Genomic DNA, 20,704 nt, shown 5'->3' on the forward strand with positions numbered 1-20,704 from the left:
TCATCTGTCTCATGTCAATTTGATTCTTAGTCCAGCTAAAAGGATCTTGAAGGGCAGAGGAAATCCTTCCTCCCCAACAGTAACCATAATTAAAGTTTAATCAAAACAGCCACACCCATTTATTTACGTGCTGTCTATGGCTGGTTTGTTGCTACCAAGGCCACCTGGAGCAGTCTTCACAGAGAATGTATGTGGCCTGCAAAGTTGAAAACATTACCTTCTGGCCCTTTACAGAGTTTTCTGGCCCCTGTTTTAGAAATGCCACTTTCTTTCCTTTCTCTAAACCACACAATGAGCTTTCTAGTATTTAGAGGACAGAGACCGGCAGCGATGCCTATAGCCTTGGCTAAGCATCCCAGCAATGAACGAGATCGGCTCACTGGCTCCTGCAAGTCCGCACTGCTCTGGGAAAACTCTTCAGCGCCTGCCCACTGCCCTCCACAGCAACCAAGCTCTTAACCAACAGGCTCCCCACTAGAGTGAGTCTCTTTTTTAGGCAGGAGCAAAAAAGTCTGGGCTCTGAGACTTCCCCCATCTTCCTCCCCCGTTCTAAGCGCCAAACTTTCGTGTAGTACTGAGGGCATACCAAGCTCATTGAATTCTCACTACAACCCTACCAGGGGGGTTCTATTATCCCCATCCCCATTTCACAGTGGAAGACCTGGGGGCACAGAGAGGCTGAGCCACCGGCCCCAGCTCGCGCTGCTAACAAGCGATGGAGGCACAAATGGAACCCACAGCGCCCCGATCGGAGCACCTGCCCGGCCCAGGGAGCCCCCAGACCCTGGGGGGGGGGTCGCATCTCTCCCGGGCGGGAGGGGCGCAGAGGTCGCTGGGCAGCAGAGCCCGCAGGGGAGGGGCGGAGGGCGGCGTGAGAGGAGCCCGGCTGCCCGGAAACAGTGGAGCGTCCCCCCCACCAAATCCCCGGAGACCCGCAGACTCCCGCCTCCCGCCCACCCGGCGGCCGCGGGCGCCGAAACGCTGAGTCACGGTGAGACGGCTGGCCCGGCGCCCTCCCCGCCCTGCGCTCAGCGCCCGCGCCCCACGCCGCCGCCCCAGCCGCCGCCGCCGCCGCCGCCGCCGCCGCCGTGTGGGGACCGCAGGCCCGCGGGGGTGCTGGGCTCACGGCGCGGGACCCCGCCTTCCCCAGCCCGCCGTCGACTCCCGGGGGAAGCTCCTGGGAGGGGACGGGAGATGCTTCAGTAGGTCTCTGACACTGGGCGAAGGTGGTAGGCGGCTTTCCTGTCTGCCAAGCACTGCGATCTGGTAAGCACCTCGTCAGTTGTCCGCGTGCACAGCATTTACGGGCGGGAGTCTGGAAGGACCTAGAAGTGGCGCATGGAGGGGGAAAACCCTTCCTAGTTGTTGTAGGTAGGTGCTGACGGTTCTGTACCGCTTTGAGGATTGAATTCACTTCTGAGCCCCACTGTCCAGCACCCAGTAAGTATTGATTGATTGATGGCCTGCCCCCAGGAGGACACATTTTGACGGACGGGCCGGGACTTGCGGAGTAGAGTGCTCTCAATAACAGGAGTTAACGTTCTTAGAAGGCTCACTACACTTCTTTGAGGTAGGCAGCCTTAGTACCCCTATTTCACAGATGGAAAAACTGAGGAACAGAGAGGCTTAGCAAGTGGCCTCAGGTCAAACAGCTGGTACCCGGTGACGCCGGGATGCAAACCCAGGCTCTCGGGCTCTAGGGTCTATGCTTCTTGCTAAAGCATCTCTCTTGATTTGAGTAGGAATCTTTGAAGGAATGGATTCTATTTCGCTTGAAGAGTTTTAGAGATTTGGTGGTACCGTCTGCAAGCATTTGAAGTGGAAAAGATATGGATTGTGTTTGTTCTGGGATACTCCATTCGGTAGAACTCAGGCCCACAAAGAGAAAACTCTTTTGAATAATAAAGGCGGGGTATAGACTGGTCCTCAAATACAGGATGCATCGTCAAGGGCACCTCCTTTTCAGTTTCCGGCGCTCTTGAAGACTTCCTGACCAAGCTCAGATTTCTTGCCACTAAACTTCGCCCTGAACTTTAGGGATAGATGGATCTTTGAATTTGGTGACCCTCGAAGATCCTTTCAGTGCCGAGATCTTCGACATGTTCTGGTGAGAGTCACAGACCTCATGGATTTCCTTCGTGTTCCCTTAGTCACCACGTAAATCTCAGCCTCATGGTAGCACCTACCTTGTGGGGGCAATGTGGGGTTGGGGAGGTTGAGAAATTTCAATGAGATAAAGCAGATAAAGGGGCGCCTGGCTGGCCCAGTTAGTAGAGCATGCGACTCTTGACCTTGAGGTCATGAGTGCCAGCCCCATGATGGGCGTGGAGCCTACTTAAAAAAAAAGGAAAGCAGATAAATTGCTCATTAGTGGTAAGTGCCCAGCAGAGCTGTTATTGCTAAATCTTGTAAAAGATGGCTGTGGGATTATATGAGATTGCAAGTAATTAGTGGTACTGATACATTAGTACTCGTACATATTCACCAGCACTATTGTTTAAAATTTCCTAATCCAGGTCTTGTACAGAGTAAGGAGTCAATATATTGTAGCTGTTAATATTTCGGGCAGGTCTGAATTTAATATCCTTTATTTCGTAGTCTTTGGATGTGCCCGCCTTACGATTTTTCTTTTTTGTTGCTCCTCTTTTGGCCCTCTAACCTCTACAGCTTAGCATCGGAACACTCTCTTTAGACTTCGACATGGCATCCTCCAAGAAGGTTACCCTGTCAGTGCTGAGCCGGGAGCAGTCGGAAGGGGTTGGAGCCAGGGTCCGCAGAAGCATTGGCAGACCCGAGGTATGCTGCTTGGGTGGCTGTTTCGTGCTTTCCTGCAAAAGGCACGGGGGGTGGGGGGGACACACTGAGGCTTAACTTGGGAAGAGAGGGCCCGGGAAAATCATGAGCTGCCTTGTGGGGGTGCCGTAGGGGCCAACTCTAAACTCAGCAGTTAGGGTCCCCACTGGACCAGTCCTAGCCCGAAGGGGGTTTCGCTAACGTGGGTACAGAGGTCCGGCGCAGAAGGTGCAGCTGAAGCATCTTCACCCCTCTCCACATTCCCTTGTCCTATCCTGGGTTGATCTACCAGCCTGAGCATGCACATCTCCAAACACGCCCACCTTATAGCCCCAAGTTGACTCGCCCGCGGTTCAAAGCATCAGGGAGTAACTTTAGGTTCCAGTTCCAAATTCCCAGGGTCACATACCCGCCTCCCCCTTGGCCAGTCAGCCTCGCCAGGGATTTGGGTTCATGGAAAAACCACTGAGACCTGACTTTGTGGACCTCCTGTGGGGACGGGGGTGCATGAAGTCTTCTCTCATAGGAGGTGATTTTAGGTTAGGTAGAGCTCTCTCAGCATGAGAGCAGTTTTATTTGAAAATTACAGAGGACGTGGGACTTGCAGAAAAGAACATCTTATTTGCACAGAAAGGTATCAAATGGTGGTTATAGCCCAGGGAATACAGTGCTCATCGCCATCCCCGATTCCAAAAAGATTTTTTGATTGAAGTATGACTGACATATGACATTGTCTTAGTTTCGGGTGGACAACATAGCGATTTGGTATTTGCATATATTGGGAAACAGTCACCACAATCAATCTAGTTAACATCTGTCACCATACATAGACAACTTTTTTCCTTGTGATGAGAACTTTTAAGATTTACTCTCTTAGCAACTTCTAAATATGCAAAACAATGTTAATTACAGTCACCATGCTGCACATGACATCCCCAGGGCTTATTGATCTTATAACTTATTTATCTTATAACTGAAAGTTTGTACTTTTTGAACACCTTGATGTTTTTCACCCACCCCCCACCCCTCGCCTCTGGCAACAACCATTAAGCTGTTCTCTGTGTCCGTGAGCTTCGTTCATTTATTTATTTTTTGATTCCACACGTAAGTGAGCTCATACGGTATTTGGCTTTCTCTATTTCACTTAGCATAATGCCCTCAAGATCTACCCACGTTGTTGCACATGACAAGATCTCATTTTTTTATGGCTGAGTAATATCTCATTTTGTGTGTGTGTGTGTGTGTGTGTGTGTATACACACACATATATATTACGTTTTCTTTTTCCATTCAGTGGGCGTTTAGGTGGTTTCCGTGTCTTGGCTATTGTGAATAATGTTGCAATGAACGTGGGGGTACAGATCACTTTTCAAGTCTGTGTTTTTGTTTTCTTTGGGTGAACACCCAGAAGTGGGATCGCTGGATCATATTTTTCGGGGAACCTCCTACTGTTTTCCATAGTGGCTGCACCAATTTACATTCCTACGGACAGTGCACAGGGGTTCCCTTTTCTCCACACCCTTCCCTATACTTGTTATTTCTTGTCTTTTTGACGCTAGCCATTCTGACAGGTGTGAGGTGATCTCTCAGTGTGGTTTGGATTTGCATTTCCCTGATGATTGGTGGTGTTGAGCATCTTCCCCCCCCCAAATATTTTTGAATAAAAGAAGAAGTATATTAGGGAAATGGATTCTTTTTTAGAAATGAGGTCAGTTTGTTCCTCTTCTTAAAATCTGCTCTGATATTTTCATACTCTTTCTGCCATTAGCTTCCTTTTCATCTGTGAATGTCTTTTGGGGTCCCTCAGACATTGTTTTCCAAAGGGATACACACAGACAGGATTATTCTAAGGGCTAAATGCACAGTGGATGTTGGGGAGATACAGATGGATGTGGTATCATATTGTACTAGGCCACATCACCACAGAAAAATTACAAAGAATTTGGACACGCATCAGTAAAGCCATTATTGTATGTCGAGGGTAGCTAAATCTTTAATTACTCCATCTGCCAGAACACATCTGCTGAAGGTTTCTTAATTTTTTTTTGTCTCGTGAACCTCTTTGGCGGTCTGATGAAAACAACACGTTTCTTCTCAGAATAATATTTTTTGTTTTTTTTTAAAGATTTTATTTATTTATTTGACAGAGAGGGAGAGTGAGAGAGCACTAACGGGGAGCGGCAGAGGGAGAGGGACATGAGATCATGACCTGAGCTGAAGGCAGGTGCTTAACTGACTGAGCCACCCAGGCACCCCAGAATAATATTTTTTAAATGCAGGAAACAAAACACATAGGATTACAAAGGAAAACATATCGAAATATGATGAACGCAGTATTACAAAAGGAATTTGTAACCTAGTAATTTTGCATTAAATAACAAGACTTGGTGGCAGGTCATATAACTATCTAATTTCAAAGCTGTGAGGAGCATGAACAAGAATAGTTCCGTATACCGGGGCGCCTGGGTGGCTCAGTCTGGTAAGCATCCAACTCTTGATTTCGGCTCAGGTTGTGATCTCAGGGTCCTGAGATCGAGCCCTGCGTTGGTCTCCGCACTCAGTGCGGAGTCTGCTCGAGGATTCTCTCTCTCCCTCTCCCCTGCTCCTCCCCCCCAACGAATAAATAAATCTTTGAAAAAGTAGTTCAGTATACTTGCAACAACTGTCATGTGATATGAAAACAGCTTTGATTTCTAGTGGTGACAGAGTCACAGATACTGGAAATTTACTCTGCTTCTTTGACTGTATTCATGACTAAAGTATTAAATTTCAGCCTGGAGATGGCTGGTGGTGACTGTTGTTCACCAGTGTCAATGTACTTAATGGTAACTGGTAAATTCTATTATGTACATTGTACTACAAAAAAAAAAAATCCAAAAGGAAAACAATTTTCAGTTAGAGGTTAGTGAAAAGAAAGACGTATTTTTTTTCCCAGCCAAGTTTATAGCTGCCCTGAATTCTATCCATGGTACCCAGTTAAGAGTCCCTGGCTGAAAACCTATGCTTTAAAGACCCCCCCACATTCTACTAATTTAGAGGGTCTCCTGTGTATGCCTCTACCCTAAGGAAAAATATGCGGATCGGAATCATTCCTAATGCCACCACCCTGGTTTAATCACGATTAAGACAGAGGGTGTTTCCTTTTGTCTCCATGTAGCCGTATATTTTACATCATGGTGATTATATAAAATAAACAATTTTGTGTCCTTATTTTTTCATTTAACAGAGTAACATAAGCACTTCCCATGGTATTATAAATTGTTCATGCACATCTTTTTTTTCTCTTTTGAGAGAGAGAGAGAGAGGAGGAAGAGGGAAAAGAGCAAGGTGCCAGCTATCCATACTTTTTAAAATTTAATTTAATTTTATTTTTTAAAAGATTTTATTTATTTATTTGACAGACAATGAGAGACAGTGAGAGAGGGAACACAGCAGGGGGAGTGGGAGAGGGAGAATGCAGGGCTTGATCCCAGGACCCTGAGATCATGACCTGAGCCGAAGGCATACACTTAACGACTGAACCACTGAGGCGCCCCAACACACACATGTGAGGCCTGGAGGGGCAGGGGGAGACAGAGAATCTTAAGCAGGCTCCACGCCCAGTGTGGAGCCCAACTCGGGGCTCGATCTCACCACCCTGAGATCACAACCTGAGCTGAAATCAGGAGTCCGACGCTTAACCGACTGAGCCACCCAGGTGCCCCCTTCAGGAACATCATTTAAATAGCTGTGACGTGTTCCCATGTACAGCATACCATTATTGTCTTACTCATGGACCTACTTTTGACCATTAAAATTGTCACCATATTTTTTCAGCGCCCTGCACTCTATCAGCTTGTCGGAGTGGTAGACCCCTCACCCTCCAATCAGCAGAGAAGGGAAGCACCGATCTAGTTTCAGGGCAGTACGTTTGAGACTTTTTGTGCCAACGCTTTGTCTCTGAAGAAACATCTCTGACCCTTTGGAGCCCAAAGCTATTTGAGTGTAGAATTTACAACAGTGTTTGGAATGAGTGGCCCTCAGTGACCTGTTCCCTATGTGTGTAAATGAGGGAGTAGAAGTATTTACAAAGCTTCCACTGAGCCTTTTGGTGATGAACAATAAAGAAGAGACGGAGGGGGGTTAGCTCACACCTTTTATTACGATTCTGTGTGGGTCGAGGCAGCCAAGCTGGATGTGAATGATTGCATAGTGTGATGTTAGCAGCTTCTTCGACGGTGCCCCCAAAAGGAGGGAAGCCCACGACTCATTTGTACTTGCCTCTGTCCTCCACTCCCCCTTCCAGCAGACACTCCTTGGTGGAACGTGATTTTCCTGGGACCACTCTCAGGCATATTTTTTTATCACGAAGAATTTCTAACCTAGAAAAAGAGAGAAAATAGTGTAATGAATCTCCATGTACCCAACCTCCATAGTGATCAACTCATGGACATTCTCATTTCCCCTATATCCCCTGTCCTTTCCGGCCCTCAAAGTATTTTAAAGGTGGATCATTTCATTTTACTTGTGAATATTTCAGTTTGTGTCTCTAAAAGATACGAACTTTAAAAAATAAAACTATAATCCCATTACACACTTAAAAATTATGAGTCCCTTGATATCATCAAATAACCTTGAGGAATCTTGGTCCTGATTGATACAGCCTCTGTAGATGGCGTTCTCCATTATCAGGGTCTCGGGATGTTGAGTCCAGGTGGAGGAGCGTAGAGTCATAGCTCAAGTCCATTCAAGGCTGAATCTAGATCTCAGTCTGGACTACGTACTGGCAGTTTCCTTCTGCCTTTTCATCGTTTCTGTCGGGCCCCTGTCTAGATGATGAGTAGGCCCAGGAGGTAGTCTGAGTTGCTGGAGTCTGCCTTCGATGGGCCTTTCCCTTCTGCTGCTGCCATGTTGCCTTGATATAGGCTGGCGTTTTGTGGGGCGTTGGGAGGGTAGGCCTTCAGTTGGTTCCAGGCTGCCTCCAAGGCATTATTGCCTTTCTCTCAGTTAGCATTAGGTTCAAGCTGTGTAACAAAGTAGCCACTAAAACCCAGTGGTTTACACATGTAAGGATTTGTGTTTCTCTTTCGAAAACCCAAGGTCTAGGGTGGGCCTGAAGCCCTCCCACTTTTCAGAGACCCATGCTTAGTTCATCATTTTTAGTACCTTCTTAAGTGCATCACCTTGTGGCCCGAAACAGCTGTTGGGGCAATAGCAGCCATTTGCCCTTGGGTGCAGAGAGGAGGAAGAGGGAAAAGAGCAAGGTGCCAGCTATCCATGCTTTTTAAAATTTAATTTAATTTTATTTTTTAAAAGATTTTATTTATTTATTTGACAGACAATGAGAGACAGTGAGAGAGGGAACACAGCAGGGGGAGTGGGAGAGGGAGAATGCAGGGCTTGATCCCAGGACCCTGAGATCATGACCTGAGCTGAAGGCATACACTTAATGACTGAACCACTGAGGCGCCCCATCCTTTTTTTAATATATATAAAGGGTTTCCCTAAAAGGCTTACCCAGCAACTTCTACATACCCCCCATTAGCCAGATTCAGTCATGTGATCACACCCAGCTACGAGGGTGCCTAGGGACCTAACATAAGGACCACTCGGGATGTTTGTAGTACTTTCTATGCACACGGAGTTATTCTAGATGGAGTGGAGCATCATAAAAAAGCACAATGTTGGCCCTATCCGCAAGGAACTGACATTCCTGGTAGCTATGCGCGTTTCCTGATTTAAATAAAAGGCCAGGCAGCTGGAGCTTTACTAAGGGAGTACCACAGACTGGAGGGGTGGTGGCCACAGCTCTTGACTGGCCTTCTCAGGACATCAGAAGAAATAGCTTGGAAGCTGCCACCTGCATTTGGCCGCTAAAGGATTTGGAACTGTGTGAAGGAAAGGACATTCTCCTATTGTTCAAAAACTTTGAAAAGATCATCAGTTTAATATGTAGAGAGAGAAGGATGTGGATGAGTTGGTGACCATGTCAAAACGTAGAAAATCCGAGTTCTATCAATCAAATCCTGCCTACAGATCATAAGGCATGCCCTTGACATGCCCTTGAATACTTGCTAAATGTTTACTGAATGTTAGGAACTTGATTTATTTTTTTTTTGAAAGTTTATTTGTTTATTTGACACAGAGAGAGAGAGCACAAGCAGGGGGAGCTGCAGAGGGAGAGGGAGAAGCAGGCTCTCCGCCGAGCAGGGAGCCCGATGCGGGACTCGATCCCAGGACCCTGGGATCATGACCTGAGCCGAAGGCAGATGCTTAACCGACTGAGCCACCCAGGCGCCCCTCGAATGTTAGAAACTTTAATAAAGCCTGATACTCAACCCTGCAAATCACACTTCGGTACAGCAGTCTGATGCAAGATACTCTTGCTTGTTGGAGGAAGAGTGTCTCCCACTTGTGCCCCATCTCTTGGCCGTAAACACTTCATCCTTCTGGCTCTCCTCAGCCAGCCTCCGGCTTCTGCAGGCTTTTCCTCGTGCTACCTTTCTTCCTGTGTCTGTCCCTGCATCGTGGATTGGCAGCCAGAAGGTTCGAATGTGCGATCGATATAGAACAAACAGTCCTTGCCAAGTGATGACTATCGTCCTGTGAGCGGTGGGTGGTGATGAGAGTGGGCTTGGCAAGAAGGAACCTCAGCTTTTCACGATTTATTTAACAGCAGGCCATATTTGCTCATGTGAAACTCTTTCCATTTTTTTTTTTTAGTTTTTGTGTGTGTGTGTGTTACAGTATTTTTACTTCTCTGCTGAAGGTATAGTGGATGGTCTGTTAGCTTCAGTGATTTGATATTTATGTCCATTATGAACTGCTCGCCACCGCAAGCCTGGGCCCCATCTGTCAGCAGACAGCGTTGTCACAGGTGTTATCGACTGTATTCCCTAGGCTGTCCTTTCCATCCCCCATGACTGACTTATTTTGTAACTGGAAGTTTCTACCTCTTCATGCCCTTCACCTATCTGTTGGACGCCAAACTGATACCAAGAAGCAATACATATTCATCTCCTCTTTACCCACATTTTAATATCATAGAACCCTAATAGTGTAGAACTAAAAAGCCATCTTAAGAAGCCATCTGAAGCCTTTTTTGCATGTGGGGAAACTGTGGCTCAGAGACTTGTTGGTGCGCTGTAGCAGATCCCCACCCATCTGTGTCAGACCTACTGCGCTCCAGGCATTGGACCAGCTGCTCGCCGTTCATTGTTTCCAGTCCTTTCAGCTACGTCTTATCCTGTGAGAGGAAAAAGAAATAATATGAGAGGAGAATTTTCACCCTCCTCCTCCCAGCCCTGGTTCCATTCATGGGCTTTCATTGAGCTGAAGTGGAGTTATGAGTGACAGGATAAAATTGAAAAGATCCAGGATTTATTTTCACTGGAAGGGGTAGGAGAGTTCCTGGTGGGAGAGAGAGTCCATTCCAGAAGGTGAGAGGGTATGAGGGTGTGAGGAATTGAGTGAGAGGAGATGGAAATATTGGGGATGTGCTGGAGAGCAGTGAGGGCGGTTTGAAATGGACCTTGAGGTTGATGTGCCCTCTTGGGCACTTGGGGGAGAATTCAGTAAATGTTTTCCTTTTCATGAAAGTTACCTTTTAATATTTCACTACATGAAACGCCGACTGAGATGGGCTTCAAAGGGGCCCAGCTTTTTATGGGTGACAGTCCACATTTTAAAGTGAAGGAACTGAGACTTGGTTACGTGAAAAACTTGCAGCAGCTTGTTGAATTTATGTGTGTGCACAGTATATGGGGTGTGTGTGTGTGTGTGTGTGTGTGTGTGTGTGTGTTTTCCCATGGAGAGTGAAAATAAGAGTAGAAACCAGAGCCAGGGACAAAGAGAGGGTCTAGTACTCTCATTTCTAGCAGCATGATCCAGTAGATACCCTGAAACAAACACGTAACTTGAAAATGTAATTAGCTCAGCTGCTGGGAAGCTGGAGAAAGTCTTAGAGTCCAAAAACAGTGAGAAAGAAAGAAGAAACTCTGAATGGTTTCATAGCCATTAGGGCAATGGAGTCAGTATTTTAAAAGCCTGTTACAAAGACAACAGGTCCAGATGATTTTACAAACAGATTTCACCCAATATTTAAGATACAGATACAGGAGATGAGGCTCCCGGGAGTGCCCCCTCACTTCATGAAATGACATTGCCTTGCAGTCAGCAGCAGATGACAACAGCAAGTGAAAGGATCGCTTTTATACACATTTTTGCAAGAATCATAAGCAAAATATTAACCACTCAGATACAGCAGTGTATAAAAAAGATAATACATCACCACAAAGTTTGGATTGTCGGAATGTAGCAAATTTACTTTAATGTTGGAAAATCTATTTACATAATTTACCAACAGTAAGAGACTACAGGAAATAAAAGGCATCTCAATAGTGCAGAAAAAGCATTCAATAAAATTCAACAACTGTGTATATTCAAAAAATTAGTAAACTAGAAATGGAAGGGGAATTCTTTTATCTTATGAAGGGAATCTGCAGAAAGCCTGCATTAAACAACCTGTGTGCTGGTCAATCTTGAAAAAGCAATCTATATAAAATCCGGGAGAAAACAAGGACATCTATTACTGTCATTTCTACTCAGCATTGTTGTAGACGCGCTAGCTTGCAAAAAAACAAGAAAAAGAAACAGAACGTGTAAAGATTGAAAATGAAGGGGCGCCTGGGTGGCTCAGTCGTTAGGCATCTGCCTTCGGCTCGGGTCATGATCCCAGGGTCCAGGAATCGAGCCCCCGTCGGGCTTCCTGCTCTGCGTCGGGCTTCCTGCTCCGCGGGGAGCCTGCTTCTCCCTCTCCCACTCCCCCTGCTTGTGTTCCCTATCTCGCTGTCTCTCTCTCTCTCTCTCTCTTTCTCTCTCTGTCAAATAAATAAATAAAATCTTAAAAAAAAACCCAACAAATCTAGGGGCGCCTGGGTGGCTCAGTCGTTAAGCGTCTGCCTTCGGCTCAGGTCATGATCCCAGGGTCCTGGGATCGAGCCCCACATCGGGCTTCCTGCTCTGCAGGGAGCCTGCTTCTCCCTCTCCCACTCCCCCTGCTTGTGTTCCCTCTCTCGCTGTGTCTCTCTGTCAAATAAATAAAATCTTAAAAAAAAAAAAAAAGAAAATGAAGGGGAAAGCCCATTATTTGCTGATGGGTGTTAGTTGGAATATTATCCCCAAATATTAACTGCCCACCCCCCCATGGGATTATACACTCCCCCCCCACTTTTAGGTACATTACCTGTGAGTCCCATAGGCAGGGTTTAAGTGCCCTCCTCCTGCCTTGGGCTTGGCCATGTCACATGGTGTGACCAATGGGACATGTTAATGTGATTGCGTACTATTGGCTTGGCTTCCATTTGCTCCTGTCCTTGGTTATGAGCATGTCCTAGATAGTGGCCACTGTTTCAGCTTGGGTTGGAGAATGAGAAGCCATGTGGAGGCCAGCAAAACCCAGAAAAACGGCAGCCTGCCACAGTTTTAATCTAATGCAAGCAAAAGTAATTCGTGAACTGCTGGGCAAAAGCTTATTGATAAATACACGGGTGATCTGAATGTCCACAAAGAAAACCCAAAAGAAGCTACAGATAGATTATTAAAATTAATAAGAGCTTAGCAATGTTCAAAAATCACTCTTCTATTCACATTTTTTAATCCCTAGTAGCATATACTGTTCAAGAACATAATTTAAAAATCCTATTTACGATGTCATTAAAACTGTTAGCTACAAAAACTTTAAAATATATATATACAAAGTCTTTATGGAGAAAATTACAAATCCTAGTGAAAGACATTTTAAAAGCCCCAAATAGATGGAGATAACTATGTTTATGTATAGGAAACGTCAATATTATATGAATATCAACCTTCCCTAGGGGCACCTGGGTGGATCAGTCGGTTAAGCGTCCCATTCTTGATTTCAGCTCAGGTCATGCTCTCAGGGTCATGGGATGGAGCCCCGGCCTGCTTAAGATTCTCTTTCCCTCTCCCTCTGCCCCTCTCCCCATGTTCATGTGCGCGCGCTCTCTCTCTCAAAAAAAAGGCCAGTCTTTCCCAGTTGGTCCATAGACTCAAAGTGATTCCAATCAGAAGTCCCAACATTTTTATTTCTATAAGCTTTTAAATTTAATAAAATTTTTATAGAATAACAAATGGCTGAGAATAACCAAGACACGCTGATGACTGCCTGATCTGTTTCTGCCTCTCATTTGAGCTCGAGATTTATCTTCAGTTGCCTTCGACCTTTTGTACAATATACTGGACACTAACGATACATAGTTAAAACAGATAACAGATAACATTTATGTAGATATCTCAAAGTCAGCATGACCTAAAATGACTACCTAAAATAGCTATTTCAGGGCTGCGGCTTCTGTTAGATTCCTTGTGCTTCTGGATGCCGCTCCCATCTTCCTAGGCACCACAGCTAGAGATCTGGGGGGCATCCAGTGCTCTTCCTGTTTCTCATTCTCCATCTCTACTGCTGTTGCCTAAGTGGACCTGTGTTTTTGCCTGGACTAGTGAAAGTGCCTTCTGAATACTCTTTGTCTCCTGTCTCTTCCTTCTCCCAACCATCTTCCCACTTGAATGCTGAGTGATCTTTCTAAATCTGATCTTCTTAACCTCTGATTAAAACCCGTCACCTTGGGCGCCTGGGTGGCTCAGTTGGTTAAGCGACTGCCTTCGGCTCAGGTCATGATCCTGGAGTCCCGGGATCGAGTCCCGCATCAGGCTCCCTGCTCGGCAGGGAGTCTGCTTCTCCCTTTGACCCTCCTCCCTCTCATGCTCTCTGTCTCTCATTCTCTCTGTCTCAAATAAATAAATAAAAATCTTAAAAAAAAAAAAAGTGTTATGCATTATAAAAAAAAAACCAAAAAAAACCCCGTCACCTTCAGGATAAAACCCCAACTCCTCTAAGATTCGGCCTCTATCCTCAGCCCATCTCCCATTGTAATTTCATGTGTATCTTTGCCCAGATGGAGTAGTCTAACATATGTGTTAAATTGTCTTCCTCCAGAACGTTTATGATAATGCAATCACTGATTTTTTGCATCTGTTCAGGATAGACAGTATCTTGTTTGTGCTTAACCATTTAGATCTTAGATGATCATGAAATGTTTTTCCTCTCTTTGTACTTCTTATAAAATCAGCTCTTTAAGTTAGCCGGTGTGTGTGTGTGTGTGTGTGTGTGTGTGTGTGTGTGTGTGTGTAAGTAGTTCTTTCCTGAAAGTAATTTGCACTGCAAAAGTTTCTCATTAGCTATGTCGTTTTCAGTGAGTTTTGCTAGATCTATCCATGAATATTAGCTACTACTAGTGTGGTTTAAAAGGCATGTCTAATCTGCTGGATTTAATTTTTTATTTCAGTTAAAAAATCTGGATCCATTTTTACTGTTTGATGAATTTAAAGGAGGTAGACCAGGCGGATTTCCTGATCACCCACATCGAGGTTTTGAGACAGTAAGTAAAATAATTTGACTGCAGAAGTGAGTATTTTTGAATTTGCCTCTGTTATTACATCTAGTAATCATTTCTTTTTTTGGTAAAGATTTATCTATTTGAGAGAGAGAGAAAGAGAGAGAGCGTGCACAAGTGGGGGGGTGCAGAGGGAGAGAAACTCTCAACCAGACTCTGAGCTGAGCACGGAGCTGTCTCGGGGCTCCATCTCATGACCCTGAGATCACAACCTGAGCCAAAACCAAGAGTTGGACGCTCAACCGACTGTGCTACCCAGGCGCCTCAAAATTTAATACTCACTTCTTTTTTTTAAATATTTATTTATTTAAGTAATCTCTACACCCAGTGTAGGGCTCAAACTCACGACCCCGAGATCAAGAGTCGCATAGTCTTCTGACTGAGCCAGCCAGGTGCCCGTAGTAATCACTTCTAATAGAAAACTCAAAGTTAGAAACAATGAATGATAGTTAAATTAATGTATAAGTTCTTAGTTATAGACTAGCTACTATGGCAAGCCGCATACTTTACATGAAGTATATTCAAATTTAAATATTTACTGTTTTTAATATTCTTTGAATTTGTGCCACTGGAGACATTTTTATTTGAGCAGTTAGTAAAGAACAAGAATTGGCTTCTGGGCCACCTGGGTGGCTCTGTCAGTTGGGCATTGGACTCTTGATTTCGGCTCAGGTCATGATCTCAGGGTTGTGGGATGGAGCCCCATGTGGGGCTCATGCCCTGGGCATGGAGTCTGCCTGGGATTCACTTTCTCCCTCTCCTTCTGCCCCTCCCCGACCTCTAAAAAGAATAAATAAAAAAAGAGTGGGCTTCTTAAAATATTTATATAATTAAAATAATTTCTGAGAGAAGAAACAATTTAAGATGTAATTTAAATAATTTTATGTAGAAAACTAGTTTTTCTTCAAGAATATTCAGAAATGTTTAATCTCATGTAATATTTTAAACTCCAAAGACAATCCAAAGAACACTATTAGTAATTTAAAGTCAGTTCTCAGGAATTATAGACTCAAGGGCTGAAATAGAACACAGCCTAAAAATTAGGATTTTTAAGGTCATACCAATACATTTATAAATTTAACTGTAAGATTTGTAGCGATTGTGCTGAACACTTATTTTCAGTTTTAGATAAGGAGATAAAAATGTATAATGCAATATTGTGGCACTTTAAAAGATTCTCATTCTCCACATGTACCTCTATTCTGGGAAAACGCAGGGAAAGTTAATGAGAACATGTAGCCATCTGCTCCGTGGGAAGAACCTGTATTAGGACACAGTGTGTTTGTCAAGCCAATTATTGAATGAATAAATATTTGCTAAAGACTGGCGACATGAAGATATTGGTGTCAGGCGATCTTTTGTAGGTTGGGTGTGTGTGCGTGGGTGTTGGCGGAGGGAGGGAGCCTAAGGAAGAAGGAGGCTTGGCACTTGCTTCCAATTCATAATCTGGTTAAGGAGGTGAAAGATGGACCAGTAAAGAGTTAACCACTGCAGTGTAAATGTTGAGTAAACCAAGAAGCTTCTGGAAATAATATGAAGGATCAAGGTAGTTGGACCGGTCTCCCTTTCTCACATAGCCATTGGCCTTCCAGTTCTCTTGTCTGTTAGCACTCTGGGGGCATTGTGTCTTGCCTTACAACAGGAATGGAGACCATTCCTTTCACTTACCCTACAGCCATGCTGGATTCTGACTCGGTTCCCAGAACACGTCTCCCCACAGTGCTCCTCTGCTTCTGGTATCAGGACATTCTCGCCGCTTCCTCACGCAGCTCCGTTACCATCGTACTAACCCCTCAAAGTCTTTTTCGATGTCATTGTCTCCATCAAGTGTCATAGGACAATCTCAAGAGGGTGCACTTTCTCCTTCGTTGGGTCCCCATAGCATTCTGTTTTTACTAGTCTCATGCACATGAGACATTTACGGTGGCCTCGATCATATTCTGTCAGGGATTAGGGTTAGGAATTGCCTCAACCTCCCCTCCCATAGTCCAGAGGACTATAAATTGCTTCAGCTGAGATAATCCCACACCTCTCCATGTTCTGCAGGTGGAGATACTCAGTAACTCCCGGCTGAATTTAATTGGATAAGGAAGAGTTTTTGCTAACGACGATGAGTATATTAAATAAAACGAATGATGGCATACATTGCTTTCTTTTCCATTACGGAAAAGGAAACTTAATTGCCTTTATAAACCGCAATTTATAAATTGTAAGGTGCTCAACTTTAAACCGTGAAGGAGTTCAGCTGTAGCATACTGGTGTTTGGCCCTTGACTTTTGAGTAAGAATTTTCCTTCCTTAAAACTGAAGTTATAATTACAGTCAATACTCATTATGTGTGGATTCAGGTACTGTCTTAGGTGGGCGAGCGCAGAGCCGGTCAGTGTGCGCCTTCCCAGCTGAGGGCGGACGAGGCCACGCTGCCTTCTCGTTTCAGCTCCGACTGTAAACAGGTGTCCTTGCGGTCTACTCAGTGCCACATCTGCCACACTGCTGTGCTTTTTGTTGGTGAGTTCACTGTTTAAAATAGTTCCCAAGCATAGTGCTGGAGTGCTGTCTAGCGTTCTAAGTGCAAGAAGGCAGTGTTGTGCCTTTTGGAGAAAGGAGGTGTGTTAGATAGTTCTGTTCAGGGTTGAGATAGAGGGCTGCTTGCTGAGTTCAGTGTTAATGAGTCATTACCTTGACCTAATGAGTCAAGGTAAAGATACCTTTAAAATGAGGTATCTTTAAACAGAAACACACATAAAACAAGGTTATATATTGATTGGTTGATGAAAATGCTGTGGTTAGAGGCTCCAGGGGACCAGACCCTGTATTTCCCCAAGAGCTTTGGTTCGGTGTTCATGAATCTGATGATCATGGCAACTTTATAGAACTATCGGGAAAAACTAGAATCAACTGTATCCGCTTTTCCCAGGCGTGTAGGTAAGCCGAGGGCTCCTCTGCCTCTTAATGTGAATGTTAAAAGTCTGCAGTTCAAAACAGGGCCTACTTGTAGGCTCTCATCAACTCCTCCTGGCTCATTTTCTACAGGCTTGGTATAAAGTTTGAAAAGGCTAATTAGTATAAAGAAGGGAGCTAGGGGGCGCCTGGGAGGCTCAGTGGGTAAAGCGTCTGCCTTGGGCTCAGGTCATGATCTCAGGGTCCTGGAATCAAGGCCCGCATCGGGCTCCCTGCTCACTGGGGAGTCTGCTTCTCCCTCTCACTGTCCCTCTGTGCTTGCTCACGCGGTTTCTCTCTCTCTTCTCTCTTTTCTTATGCCTGGAGAAATACAAGCATTCCCTGAATGTTGACGTAATGGGTGCATTTTCAGGATCAGTGGTCCTCAAAACAGGCTGGGAGCTACGTGGGTCAGTGCCGTGCTGACGGACATTAACTTTTTAAAATAAAAGTGCAATTCTGTTGTACTAACACATGAATATAAAATATAAATAGATATATACATTAGGAGTGCATGCTCACTTCTTAAACTAATAGTGATATGTGATCAAAGAAACGTGGAGAATATCATCCTACAAAATTCTTATTACCTTGAGTGTGAACTGTGAAACTGGGACCTCAGGCTCCCCCTCTGATCTGCGGATGCACATTCTGCATTTCATCAACATCCTCGAGTTGCAGTAAGACTGGAGAAGCGCCCATCTAGATAATCTTCGAAACCAGAAATACCGTAATTCTATAAGATAAGAGCCAGGACCTGATTTTACTGAGTTAGCGGGTAATCGTTTCTTTTTAACTTAATGGTTTGGATGACTATAGCTTTTCTGTTCAAAACTTGCCTGACAATTGAGGGAGAAGGAATGTGCTGGAAAAGGAGGCACAGCTGGAGGTCACAAGACAAGGGGGGAAAATGCATTCAGTATTTCCTGCCGGGAGTTAGGACTCTGGGGAGCCCTGTTTTCAAAAGGCCTGAGTGGTAAAGGGTGGAATAATTTTGTAGTTACCTATTTCTGGTCAGGCATCATATCTTGATTTGCTTAGGGCGGCTATGAACAATCAGAAGCATAATGATCTGAAAAACCCATGCCCTGCCCAAGTTTAGTTTAGCTCGAAAAAGCAGCGCTTGAAGTTCAGTGCACCATTGATGAATTTTTCACCTGTTCTGAGAAGAAACGTGTTTTGTGCCTTTCAAAATCATCCTTTAAATTACAGCCTCAGGACTTTCCTGGTTCCAGCACTGAAAGTCCCATGCTCCCGGGAACCCCTCAGTCCCGGGGAAGGCGGCATGGTCTGTCACTCCCCTGTGGGGACATTTACGAAACCATCATACTTCAGGGACATTTAAGGATGACCTCGTCGCTTATGTTCTTAGCTGGGCTTGGGAGTGTTTTTTCAAGTTTTTCCCTACAAGCCTCAGCAGGCTTTTTGATTTTGCCCAGGAGAACAGACCGGTCCTGTTTGCAAGGGTGTGCCCGTCGGAAAGGCCACACTCCTATTCGCTGGATGGCAGCCAGCGGCATTTGCATGCAATGCCTGGACCATATCCTGGTGAGGAAGGGAAGGGTGCTGGTGATTCACACCTCGAGCCCACACAGCCTGTTTTTTCTAGCTTGCTGTGTACTCTCAAAACCAAGCCATAGCAATTGTTGAAGCCAAGCTGGGGGTTGGGGGGGACAAAAAACTTGATTAAAGTCAAAACCCATTTTGCAAAGACAAAAACTTACTCTAGGAAAACTGGGAAAGAAGGGTACTTTCTCAATATCATGAAGACTCTTCAGTGAACTTCTCGTGTTGTGTCTTAACACTGAGATATTAGACTTAATCCTGCTAATTTGAGGAAAAAAAGAGATAAGACTCTCTGCCAGCACCATTACGATTTAATAAGGCTCTGGAAGCTTCGGAGCTACTCAGGCACAGCTGTCGGAGAGGAGGAGGAAAAATTATTTATTTGTAGGTAATACAGTACTAAAAGCAAACCCTACAATGGCCACATCCAGCTTTGGGTGGTGATGTTGATTGAAGGAGGATGGAGGGCACAGGATTTGTCCAGAAGCTGTGCTTACCGTGCACGCATGTAGGTTTTAGCTTCTGTGTGTGTTTGGCATGATTTGGAGTTGAGGCTCAACAGATTATAGTAAGGAAGCGAAAGCCACCTTCACCTCTCTCTGTGCTAAGAGTATCAACCAAAACCTCTTAGTAAGTGGCTGGATATAAAATCACTCTGCGAAGATCACTCACTTTATTGCATGAAAGCAATAAGCAGATAGAATGGGGGAAATATCCCCTTCCTAGGAGAAATATCCCCTTCCTAGGAAATATCCCCTCCCCGTATATCTCAGAGGAAAAAGTTATGCCCCTTTAAGCACAGTAATCCTACTTCTAGAAGTCTAAATAATTTTCTGGAAAAAAAAAAAAACCAAAGTAAGAACAAAGGCTTACTGTACAAATGTTTATTCCAATTTTAAAAAGTTGGAAAAAAGGGGAACAAAGTAAGTGTCCAAAATAATAGGGGAATCATTATGTGTCTGGAAATGACATATAAGGAAGTTTTGTTTTGGAAGATGGCATATTCAACATCATTTATAAAAGCAAATATTGGAAATAATTTACATTCTCCTTGATCATGGGCTGCTTAAATCAGGGCTTCTCAACCTGGGCACTAGTAATATTTTGAGAGGATACCTGCTGTGGGGGCTGTCCTGTACATTGTAGGGTGTTGAGCAGCATCCCCGGGCTCTACTCACTAGAGGCCTGCAGTGGTGACAACAAAAAATATCTCCAGATATTGCCTGCTTTGGGGGAGTGGGGCCACCCAATGGCCCCCAGATGAGAACTAGTGGTTTAAACACATGTGTCCATACAATGACATATACATGACATACTACATAGTAATTAAGAAGAATGCCACAGCTTGATCCATTCTAATCTAGAATAATCTCCATGATAGTTGGAAAGTGACAGAATTATTGTGGCATAGTGTAGGATTTATATAAAAAACAAAAAACTATACCTTTATTCTGTTTAATTTTTTTATTGCATTTTTTTAAGGACTTATTTATTTGAGAGAGAGGGTGTGCTCGCAAGCCTGCTTGGTGGGGGGCAGGGAAAGGGGAGAGGGCGAGGGAGATTGAGAATCCCAAGCAGACTCGTCTTGAGCTGAGCCCAGAGCCCAACTCGGGGCTCGATCTCACGACCCCGAGATCATGACCTGAGCCGAAATCAAGAGTCAGACACTCAACAGACTCCCAACTGTGCCACCCAGGGGCCCCTACCTTTATTTTTAAAAAATGGTTTATTGGGCGCCTGGGTGGCTCAGTTGGTTAAGCAACTGCCTTCGGCTCAGGTCATGATCCTGGAGTCCCGGGGTCGAGTCCCGCATCGGGCTCCCTGCTCGGCGGGGAGTCTGCTTCTCCCTCTGACCCTCCCCCCTCTCATGTACTCTCTCTCATTCTCGCTCTCTCAAATAAATAAATAAATCTTTAAAAAAAATGGTTTATTATCATTGGTATTATGGGCA

At 44.8% G+C, this 20,704-nt stretch overlaps 1 protein-coding gene across 4 annotated transcripts in view; it reads left to right on the top strand.

The window, feature by feature from the left end:
* Window positions 1-1,046: 1,046 nt before the first annotated feature.
* PIR (pirin) overlaps window positions 1,047-20,704 on the top strand; it is a 99,662-nt gene continuing 80,004 nt past the window's right edge. The window contains exons 1-4 of one of the 4 annotated variants that reach the window (XM_021681096.2): window positions 1,047-1,266; window positions 1,967-2,107; window positions 2,668-2,796; window positions 14,141-14,233. In XM_021681096.2, the coding sequence (XP_021536771.1) occupies window positions 2,701-2,796; window positions 14,141-14,233 (189 nt within the window). In that variant the 5' untranslated portion in view covers window positions 1,047-1,266; window positions 1,967-2,107; window positions 2,668-2,700. Of the gene's footprint in view, window positions 1,267-1,297; window positions 1,372-1,421; window positions 1,441-1,966; window positions 2,108-2,667; window positions 2,797-14,140; window positions 14,234-20,704 lie in introns of those variants that run through there. The other 3 variants (XM_021681088.2, XM_021681105.1, XM_021681111.2) reach the window with 3 other exon arrangements.

Source organism: Neomonachus schauinslandi, chromosome X (assembly GCF_002201575.2).
Source record: "Neomonachus schauinslandi chromosome X, ASM220157v2, whole genome shotgun sequence".
NCBI lineage: Eukaryota > Metazoa > Chordata > Mammalia > Carnivora > Phocidae > Neomonachus > Neomonachus schauinslandi.